This window comes from Nicotiana attenuata, chromosome 9 (genome assembly GCF_001879085.1).
Source record: "Nicotiana attenuata strain UT chromosome 9, NIATTr2, whole genome shotgun sequence".
Classification (NCBI taxonomy): Eukaryota; Viridiplantae; Streptophyta; class Magnoliopsida; order Solanales; family Solanaceae; genus Nicotiana; species Nicotiana attenuata.
Genome location: NC_031997.1, coordinates 2261381 through 2273301, shown reverse-complemented (window position 1 = coordinate 2273301; position 11921 = coordinate 2261381). Strand labels below are relative to the sequence as shown.

Below are 11921 nucleotides of genomic sequence, written 5' to 3'. Positions count from 1 at the left end.
AAACTGGATCTGCAAATGGAGTGACCTTCGATCCAAATCATCCCTACTTCCTCCATTCTTCTGATGCACCTGGGATGACCTTGTGATTGCAATCTTCACTGGGAGAGGTTTCCAGGGATGGAGGAGGTCTGTGCTAGTTGCACTTTCAGTCAAGAATAAGTTAGGCTTCATTAATGGAACCTTTCCAGCTCCAGCTGCTACTTCCAAGGATTTTCAGCCTTGGAATAGATGAATGACATGGTGACCTCTTGGCTTCTAAACTCACTTTCCAAAGATATTGGAGACAATGTTTGCGAAAGATCTGCGGAACAGCCTTGAGCATAGGTTTGGACAGTCAAGTGGTGCCAAACTCTATCACCTGCGCTAAGAATTATCATGGTTAGTTCAAGGAACAACTGACATAGCAAGGTACTTTACATAGCTCAAACGATTATGGGACGAGCTGGATTCTTTGAACTGTGATGTCAAGTGCCTATGCACTTGTGTCTGTGATAGGAAGCAAAAACTAGAGAAGTCCTTAGAGGATGAAATTTAATTCCTCGTGGTCTATGGGCAAGCTAGGGGAAATATCTTAATGATGAGTCCTCTACCCAACATCAACCATGCTTATTCCTTGGTTCTACAAGATGAAAATCAGAGAGAAATCTATGCAATCCCTCTAATCTTTGTTGATTCTTCATCCTTCATGGTGGGAAATCAAGGCAATTTTGTACTCAAAGTAACTACTCACAGAAAAATGAAAAACAGACACAAAGGAACTTTGGACAATTCCATAAGACTTCTTTGCAGAAACCTACAAATCTAACACAGAAGAACCCAACCTTCAAAGGAAAGAAAATCAAATTCAATCCTAGTGCATCTTGTACCTATTGTAAGAAGATAGGTCACATAGTCAATTACTGTTATAGAATCATAGGGTTCTCGAAGACTTTGAGTTTACCAATACCAAAGGAAGCCAGTTTCAAGTTAGGGGAAATGGGGCATTTTCAGCTGAGGCAACAGAAGAAAGCAACACCAACTACAGTGAGTCTTTGACTTAGCACATCTCCAAAGATCAATTTTCACAGTTAGTACAGCTGATCAAGCAGGTTAATGTTGGGGATGCAGGAACTTCTAATCCAGAGATCAATGCAAATGCTGTGGCTAGTACTATTATCAAATACACTGGTTCACGTTTTTCAGTTAATAACTCTAGCACTTGGATTATTGATTCAGGGGCTTCGAAACATATGTGCTTTGACTCAAATACTTTTCTATCTCTGACTCCTTTATCCCAATTCTTTCAAGCTAACAGTCACCCATGCAGGCAGAATTCCCATATCTCCATAATTCATTCTGGAAAATGTTCTACATGTCCCTAGTTTTAGATATAACCTACTATCGGTTTTGTCTATGGTTTTATTGCATTTTTTCACTCACATTTGGTCAATGTCTGTTGTAGGCCCCTTTAATGAAGAGCGTCAAGTTTTTGGTGAAGCAAAAGAAGGATTATATCTGTTGGAGCCTAGTGGAGTTAGATATAGTTCACAACCTAATGTAGTTTCCTTTTCTAATCAGAATGATATTAGTCAAGTTTCAGTTTCCTTTTCTTTTCTGCAAGTGCAGTCTCTAATGTAAATCTTTGGCATAATAGATTGCGGCATTTGTCTTTCTTGAGCCGAGGGTCTACCAGAAACAACCTCTCTACTCCTCCGGAGTAGGGGTAAGGTCTGCGTACACACTACCCTCCCCGGACCACACATGTGTGATCTCACTGGTTGTTGTTGTTGTAATAGATTGCGGCATTTGCCTTTCCATGCAATGAAATATTTTAATTTTATTTCAATCTCTTCTAATTCTGATTGTTTTTGTGATGTGTGTCCTAGAGCTAGGCAAACTAGACTCTCTTTTCCTTTGAGTCAAATAACATCCAAAAGAGCATTTGAGTTGATTCATGTTGATACCTGGGGCGCTTATATGGTACCTACTAACAATGGCTTCAAATACTTTTTAACAATAGTGGATGATTTTAGCAGAGGTACCTGGACTTTTCTGCAAAGTACCAAGAGAAATGAATTTGCAATTTTAAAAAAAATTCATCATGGTTGAAAGATAGTTTTGGGTCAAAGTGCAGAATTTAAGGACTGACAATGCATTTGAACTAGGAAAAGGCTCACAGGAAGCAGCATTTCTAAGTTCTCAAGGCATCATCCATCAAACAAGTTGTGTAGGAACCCCTCAACAAAATGGCATTGTTGAGAGGAAATACAGACATCTACTGGCAATATTAAGGGCTCTATTATTTCAATCACAGGTTCCTATCTCCTACTGGGGAGAGTGTTTGTTGACTGCCACATACTTAATCAATAGGTTGCCTTCTAAGGTTTTGAAAATACAGACACCCTACTCTATTCTATTCAATAAGTTGCCTGCTTACAAGCTTCTTAAAAGTTTTGTATGTCTTCGTTATGTGTCCACATTGTCTAGTAGGAGAAACAAGTTTGAGCCTAGGGCTAAAGCTTGTGTGTTCTTAGGATATCCTTTGGGGCAAAAATGATACAAAGTATTGGAACTAGATACTAGGAAGGTACTTGTCTCTAGAGATGTAGTTTTACATGAAGACAAGTATCCTTTTGCCTCAGTTCAGCTCCAACACCCATATTTCCTTATCTTATGCCTGCAGAATCCACCCCTGTTGATCCCTCACCAACCCACCAACCTACTGAACATGTTCTTCCTATTGCACCAGGTTCTCATTCACCCTTTTCTCCCTCTTTTTCTCCCTCTCACTTCACTACACCTTCCTTTTCTCCATCTCCTATACACACACATTCCAGTTCTGCTCATTCTCACACACCATCACCATCACCAGTAATCAGAAAATCCCTTAGGGTCTCCAAATGGCCTACACACCTAAATGATTACATCTGCGACAGTGTGTACTTGACAGACCTCGCCTCATCTTGCTTTTCTCAACCTAGTCACCCTACTACCTAGTCTTTTGGAGCTTTATCTCATAAAAATCAACATATTATGCAATCCATCTCAGATATTTCAGAACTTAACAGTTTTTCCCAAGCTTTTGCATACCCAGGAAGGAAACAAGCTATGCTTTCTGAAATTGAAGCTTTGGAAAGGAATCACACTTGGGATGTGGTTCCATTAGCAACAGGCAAAAAGGCTTTACCTTGTAAATGGATGTATAAAGTAAAGCATAATTCCGATGCAACTATAGAAAGATTAAAAGCATGGTTGGTGGGAGGGGGGATATATAAAGAGAGGGTATTGACTACACAGAAATATTTTCACTTGTAGTCAAAATGACTACTATCAGATATTTACTGGCAATAGCTACCAAGAACAATTGGCCTATTTATCAACTAGATGTCATCAATGCTTTCCTACATGGGGATTTACAAGAAGAAGTTTACATGAGGTTTCCAACAGGTCTATCTCCTCCTAGTCCTAATCATGTGTGCCTTCTCAAAAAGTCTTTGTATGGCCTTAAACAAGCTTCCCGGCAATGATATGTCCGGCTTGCTGTGCCTTAAGCTTCAAAGGCTATTCTTCTTCCATGAATGACTATTCCCCATTTTTTAAACGACAAGGCAATTTGACATCTATATTGCAGCATATGTGGACGATATTCTCATTAGTGGGAATGACTCCGTCGAGATTTTAGGGCTTAAATCATTTTTGTAGACAGAATTCAAAGTGAAAGACCTAGGAAATCTACATTATTTTCTAGGCATGGAGATATTACGAGAGAAAGAAGGCATAATTGTGTGTCAAACGAAATTCACCTTAGATTTGCTGAAGGAATTTGATGTTGCAGCAACTCCTCGTGTGTTTTCCCCATTAGAACCATCTTCAAACTTCATTTAGATACAGTCCCTCTTCTTCCAAATCCTACTGTATATCGACATCTTGTGGATAAGTTGAATTATCTCACACATACACGGCCTGATTTGTCATTTGCAGTCCTCAAGCTCAGTCAATACATGCAAAGCCCTCGTCTTTATCACTTCAATGCAGCTCTCCGAGTATTGCATTACCTCATACTAGATCCAAGGCGGGGAATTTGTCTTGCACTCTCAACCCTCTCCCAATGTAGTTGCCTTTTGTGATGCTGACTGGGGCTCTTACCCTAAAACACGGTGTTCTGTGAGCGGATTTTATATATCCTTTGGTGGCTCTCTCATCTCTTAGAAGTCTAAAAAGCAAGACTCCATCAGTCTCTCCTCTGCCGAAGCAGAGTACCGTTCAATGCGTCGAGTTGTCGTAGAATTAACTTGGCTCACCCGTTTACTTGAAGATCTCTCCATCTCTCCCTTCTTATCAGTCCCCATTCTCTCCGATAGTAAAGCAGCCATCAATATTTCCTGGAGCCCCATTTTTCATGAACGAACCAAACATATCAAACTTGACTGCCACTTTGACCGGCAACAGTTCCTCTCCGATCTCATTACCCTTTCTTTCGTTCCTTCCTCTTCTAAGCTAACCGATTTGTTCACCAAATACCTTCCCACAATTCCATTCTATACAAGTTGGGGGTAACTTCTTTACCCTCCAACTTAAGGGGGGATGTTGAAAAGAAACCCTCTAATTTTCACTCAATTGATTGGAGAAATAAGAGAAACGGAGAGTCAATCGAAGAAGAAGAGGACATAGGGTTTCAGACAGAACATGGGTCTTCGGAGATATCTAGAAGTGGTAAGGATTTATTTGCACACTTAGACCTTACACGTGAAGCTCCCTCAGCAATTGATATGGTATATGATGGATTAAATCCTAACCGTCCAGATTAGAGTGAATTCATTAAATTACCATATTGTTCTCACATGGGTGAGACGTGTGACTAGGCATTGTAAAGAATAATAGTGGTTAGTTAGTTTTTCCCATAACTTATAGAATTTAGACAAGTGTATAGCTCTTTATTCTTTCTAGATAGAATAATTTGTATACATAGATTGATGATTTCACAATGGAATACAACAGAGGAAATTCCTAAAATTGTCTTCTTCTTTTTACAATCTTACATGTTTTCATTTAACGGAGGCTAACTGAACGTGCTATCTAGGGGTGACAAACGGGGCAGGGCGGATATGGACGGGATGAAAATGGATAATGCGAAAACGGATAAATGATCTGACTCGATGCATATTTAATACGAATAAAAAAGTTTAATCTACGGATAATATAGATATCCATATTATCCATGGCTTCTTGAATATGATCATTTTTGGGAGAATTCCTAGTCTCCCAAATTTAAGGCTTTACAAATGTAAAAGTTAAACTCATTGGTTATCCATTTTCTAAGTGGATAATATGGTTCTTATCCATATTTGACACGTTTCTAAAAAGTTCATTATCCAATCTATTTTTTAATGGATAATATGGGTGGATAACTGTTTTTATTTAACCACTGTTAATAGCTTTTCAACACAAGCACCGCAAATTTTGGAGAAATATTTGGCCAATAAACTTAAATTCCCTTTTTTTGTTTCCCATTCGGTGGCTGATAGCCATTTTGAGTTAAATTTAATACTACTAGCAACAACTTATTTTGAGCTGAGCTCTTTGTAACGACCCGACCGGTCATTATTTTGAGCTCTTTGATATCGGGGTCGGTCGAAAATTGGAGCGGGTCCGTAATGTCAAATGTGACTTGTGTGCAAAATTTGATGTCAATCAGACGTGATTTGATAGGTTTCGGCGTCGGTTGTTGAAGTTTCAAGTTTCAAGTTCATCGAATTCGAATTGAGGTGTGATTCGTCGTTCGATGTTGCTATGTGTGTTTTGAGGCCTCGAGTAGGTTCGTATTATGTTTTGGAACTTGTTGGTATATTTGGACGGGGCCCCGAGGCTCGGGCGTGTTTCGGATCATTTTCCTTCATGTTTTCATTGCTGATGAGCTATTGGTTCTGGCATTTCGCACCTGCAATTGATATCGCGTAGGTGCGATGGCCGCAGATGCGAGCCAAGCAGCGCATATGCGAGATTTCATTGAGGAGTGGAAGTCCACAAATGTGGAGGTAATTACGCAGAAGCGCGATCGCAGGTGCGGTCATGGCCATCGCAGAAGCGTCCATCTCGCAAATGCGAGTCCTTTTCAGCAAAAGCGAGAGTCGCAGATGCGACCTATTGTCTGCAAATGCAGAAATTGCTGGGCAGAAGCTATAAATGGAGGTTTTGGTTCTTTCTTCATATTTTAAGATGTGGGACTCGGATTGAGGCAATTTTTGGAGCAAATTTTATCACAAGGATTGGGGTAAGTATTCTTTACTCAGTTTTGATTATATTTCATGAATCTATCTTCATTTTTAGCAATTGGTTGATGAATTAAAAGAGAAATTTGGGGGTTTGGCCTAAAGTTTCATAATATGAATTTTTGAGTTTTGATCAACGATTTGGAGTCGGAATTGAGTGAAACTAGTATGGTTGGACTCATAATTTAATGGCTTATCCGATTTTATGAGTTTTTTTGGATTCCAAGGGTGCGGGCCCGGGTGTGATTTTTGGCCGGATTTGGGATTTGACTTAGGATTCGATCTTTATCATTTGCAATTGTTTCCTTGGGCTTTATCTGATGTATTTGAGTTATTTTTGGCTAGTTTTGAGCCGTTCGGAGGTCTCTACGCGCGTGATGGCATTCTTGGAGCATCGCTTGGCTTGCTCGGTGTTGGAATTGGCTTGTTTGAGATAAGTAACTCTTCTAAACTTAGTGATGAGGGTATGAAATCCCGAATTATGTGCTATGTGATTGGTGTTGAGGTGACGCACATACAAGGTGACGGGCGTGTGGGCGTGCACCCTGTGAACTGTGACTCTGTTGTTTCCAGGGCACTGAATAGTGGCCCTATTTTGTTGATATCTGTGTTTTTACCATGTTATAAAGTAAACGAGCTGTACATCATGCTAGATATCATGTTTAGGCTTTAAGCTGATATTGTTGGGACCCATAGTGGTCGTTTCTTGCTGTCATCTCATTGATTTTATTGATATTTCGTACTCAGTCACATTCATACATTCATATCATATCTCAGTCTTAGTTTTTAAATATTGATACATCATATCTTTGTTCCGGGTTAGTTTTCATGACATTGTGAGCCTGTGGATGAGACTGGAGAGATTGATGACTGAGTGAGGCCACTGGCCTAATTGTGAGGTAATTGATACTATAGCACGTGAGTTGTCCGTACAGCACGTGAGTTGTCCGTGCAGCACGTGAGTTGTCCGTGCGGATTCTGATATTGATACTATAGCACGTGAGATGTCCGTGCAGATTATAGTGCCTGGGCTGAAGGAGCCCCTCCGGAGTCTCCATACCCCCAATGAGCGCGGTTGATTATCTTGAGGGATGGATCTTCCCTGGACATGGATCTTGTCTGAAGCATTTATATACCTGGAGATGGATCTTCTCCATGGGGCCGGATTGGCCTTCCTGGGTACTGAGTGACTAATGGTCAGTGATATATATATTCCGGGATGGATCTTCCCTGGGCCGTATGGGCCATATACAGTACCGAGTGGTTGAGCATAATGAGTGAAAAGCGTGAGACAGTGAGGTTGAGTACTCTGAGAGTCTCAGTACATGATTCATCTCTGAGATACATGGCATTGGCATGCACACATGAGATACATGCATAGAGATGCATTTTTCCTCATGTTGTACGATATCACGTCATTCATGACTTTTTACACACATTAATATGTGGTCATAGAGAGGTATTTCACACTTGCTATCATGCTATCTGAAAATAAAATATCTTATTTATTGCGAAAAGGATTTTTTTTTTTTTTTGAAAAATTACAGTTTCCAAATTATCTCATACTTTACGACGGTTTCGGTAAAGGATTTGAGTTTTCACTGATATTCTTGAAAAGTGGAACTATTTTCGAAAATCTGTGAAAAGCTGAGCATTTTATCGCTGAGTTACTTCCTTATTTATATATGCTCTACGCTATTATGAACTGCTACTGGTTATTGGTGTTGGACCCGATCTATGTTCCAGCTCGTCACTGCTTTCAACCTAAGTTTATGTTTGTTACTTATTCAGTAAATGAGGTCGGTTGTACTCATACTACACTTCCTGCACATTACGTGCAGATTTCGGATGTCGATGTTGCTGTGTTCGATGGTTGCTGGATTTGAACGCGTACCTGCGTCCCTGTTGTAGCTGCCTGCTGTTCATGGTAGCCTTAGTTTTGTAAAACTCTGTTTATGTACTTTTAAAATAGAAGATGTATTTTCTTCATATCAGCTTTGAAAATTCTATTCTTAGAAGCTCATTATTTGTATTATCAGTCCGTGGGGAATGTATAAGATTCAGATAATTCCTTTAATTAATTATTTTATTAAGTTAATTGGAAATGGATTGTTAATTGGCTTACCTAGCGGGTTGAGTTAGGTGTCATCACGCCTAGTGTATTTCGAGTCGTGACACTCTTAGAGATATCATATTAAAAATAGCAATTAAAAAAAGGCAGCCCGATGTATTAATCTCCTTTTATGTGCGAAATCCGGAAAAAGGACAGATCACATTGAATCTTATGTAGGCAATATTATCTTTCATTTTTACAAAAGACTGTTTCGCGGGTTGGATTTGTCGGCAGAAACTTTTATCGTTGCACTAAGAGTCCTTCTAAAAAAAATAGCAAGAACAGAAGAACCAATAGCTATGGATAAGCTAAAGAGATTTATAAAAATATAACAAGAATCAAAAGAGATTAAATTATTAAATCCAGCTACAATTTGGCAAGAGTTTCTTCCAACCAAATTCTTGATATGTCCATTAAATCAGGACTCAAACGAAACATGAGTACACAAAACTCCATCTCGTTCAAACAACCATCTCCATCTAAATCCCCTTCTCTCAACATGCACATAACCTCATCATCTCTCATATTCTTCAATCCCAACAATTCTGCATTCTTTTTCAAACTCTCAAATGTAATGACTTCCCTCTCCTCATCGATTAGCATTCGAAATCCATTGCTTAGCTCTTTCAAGAATCTCTCAGCTCCAAGTTTTTCCACCATTGAAGGGAAAAAATCCTCGAATACGACGTCTCGTCCCAATGTAGCCATTGATATTGGACTAGCTCTTAGAATAAAATATAGAAGCAAGTTAGTATTGGATGTAAATTTTAGGATATGGATATAGATAGATATAGATATACAAATTCAAAGGGATATAAATAGGTGAAGGCTGTAAAGGAAATTTTGGTGGAAAGAGTCCAAGAAAATGCAAACAAAGGAAGGTACAGAACAGAGAAAAGGAAGTTGGTCGCTATAGTTTCCTGGAAGTTGCATGGGAGGGGCACCACTAAATAATTTTTTGGAGGATTCCATGTAATGGAGAGCATTTTCCTTTAAATAAATAAAGTTTTAAATTTGAAGTGCAATTTCCTTAAATATGTGTAGTTTACTCATTTGGTATGGTCACTATTCATCAATTATTTTTGTACCCTGGCTGGGTCGGTGTGTGATTAACAAAGGTGAAGTAACCCTTCAGATGCTCTCTCCGCCCATGCTGAATACTACAGGCCGGTTCTACTGGGTAAGGCCAGGAGCTGATTTGGAGAATCAAATATATAACGTTTTACATCTCCGGGTAAAAGTGACCTACCACAACTAATTGCCTATAGTTATTCTATTTTAATAACCTAAATACGCATTATATAACTTTTTTTTTAATTTCGACCAGATGTCTTCACGTCAAAAAGTCCCACTTTAGGGGGTAAAGCGCTGCCAATCAAAGACGACTTCATGTCCAAGAGTCAAACACAGATCTGTGGTTAAGGATGGAGGAATACTTACCGTCCCGTTATAATATTTGATAGTGAGATAAATAACCTTGTATAATCGGTTAAAACACACTGATAGCTAGTTTGTATTATTTATAAACAAATTCTTTTTTTTTTTTTTTTTTATCAAGAGCACCAGCCACGTCCATTTATTATATTATTTTATTTTTATTCTATGTTTTTGTTAAATTTCCTTTCATTAGATAGACTAACAGATTCCTTTCGTCCTTTAAGCTTTCTTTTAGGAAATACTTTTCTTTTTTTCAATCTAATGTAATTGCCAGGTTATTGCATCAATGCTGTCTGACGGGTATGATTTTATTAAATTTTTTTTTTTTGGTTTCCCACCCGGGGTCCGATACTCACATTGGGACCAGACTAAATTCGGATTCGTGCCGAAAAGTCCCACATTAGGGGGGTAAAGCTTTCCCTAACAAAGGCGATTCTATACCCAGGGACTCGAACCCGAAACTATTGATTAAGGATGAAAGAGTGCTTACCACTCCAACCACAACCCTTGCTGGTAATAATTTTATTAATTAACTCGTGTGGCTGTTGTACTTCTAATAGAAAATAATAATTTTCTCTGAAATATCTATTTAAATCTTAACAAATTCTATCAAGAATATTTGAGGCAATGTTTGAAATCCACATATTATTAAATATTTTAGTATCTGTGCGAGATTGTACAAAACTAGCTTCTTATCTTCTTTTATTTGTCCTTTTATTTTTTATCATGAAAATCTATTAGAGTAACTAGAAATGCCAGCTGTCTAGCAAGCTAATGATTAGTACAAATGTTCTTATCTAATTCTTTCAACTAACCTCATAAAATCTCGAATCTTAATGTTGTTTAGTGGCCTGCTGATCTTTCCAATCATTTTTTTTCTTAGATAATCCTTTTAAAAAAATTATTTTCATGATTGATTATATTAAATGGATATATTAAGAAGTTTCTTCCGTTTCTTATATGGCCAACCAGGAAACTTACAATTACAAAGTCAATAGATTAACATTTTTAAGAAATGTATTTTTCAAGACATATATTGGACTTTGATAATTGAAAGCAAGCCTATAGAAAGTCTTCTATTTTGGATAACTGACATGTCTAAAGCAAGTCATTGGAGTAATTGAATTTTGAGCATACTCTATATAATTCAACTTTGCTCTAATTTTGAGCTTTCACTTCCTATGCACTAATCCTGTACATTAATTTGGTTTTAGTTTCCACCAGTAAAAAGTACTCCCTCCGTCCTAATTTATGTGAAGGTGTTCGGATTTCGAGAGCCAAACGAATTGTTCTTTGGCCGTAATTTTTCATATGCCTTTAAAAATTTTGAATTGTTAATTATTGTGGCTTATAATATTTTTAACTTAAAAATTCTATGTTTAAACGCAGTGAATATTAAGAAATTTGAATCTCGAAAAGAGAAAAATATCACATAAATTAAGACCGATGTTTCGGAATTCATCAGAGGTACCTTGACAAGCCCCACGATGCTTCTGGCAGCCATCATCGCAGAGTTCCAAGCCACTGCACTAGATGGGCATGTAGTCGTAGTAGTCGGCCCAGAATGCCTCTCTTCTTTACTAAAATACTATTTCGGATGAATGGGGAATTACGCCGCTCTTTGATCTGCAGAATAAGGCTTAGGAGCTCTCTCTTTTATGGCAGAGATCTCTCCGTACCAAGAAATTGTATTCCTCTATCCGTAAAGTACATTGAATGTACAGAAATGGCTATAAGGTGATGAACTGCTTCCGACTTCTTCATTCGGTTGGGTCCGTAAATCTAAGAAATGGTTAACGAATGATCCTCCAAACTAAAAGAGCAGCAGCAGGGTACTATGGTTACGGCACCTCCTCCGCCCCGGGTATTATTTCGCGCCGTTCCGTATATGAGCGGATAGACTCCGTAGCCCTGGGATCAATAAGGGGGAACTCTAAAGGGGCTTACGAACGACCGGGCAAAACTTTATTATTATATTATTGCATTTTTCCTAAACTTCATCAAGCCTATCCGCTCATTTGTTAGCACTGTATTAGAATGAGAGGTTTATCACCACATAATTGCAGGAAAGGGGAGCTTGCTCGATTCGCAAATTGGTCTGACTCGTAATTCACTTCCGACCC

At 38.5% G+C, this 11921-nt stretch overlaps 1 protein-coding gene across 1 annotated transcript; it reads right to left on the bottom strand.

Moving 5' to 3' along the window:
• LOC109232724 (calcium-binding protein PBP1-like) lies at positions 8689-9333 on the bottom strand. Its single transcript, XM_019398467.1, has one exon. It carries the CDS (start codon positions 9067-9069, stop codon positions 8728-8730), a length of 342 nt encoding a protein of 113 aa, XP_019254012.1. The 5' UTR covers positions 9070-9333; the 3' UTR covers positions 8689-8727.

Bases quoted from the DNA above. Each gene is read 5' to 3' on its own strand.
- LOC109232724 (XM_019398467.1), bottom strand. From the start codon at position 9,069: ATGGCTACATTGGGACGAGACGTCGTATTCGAGGATTTTTTCCCTTCA.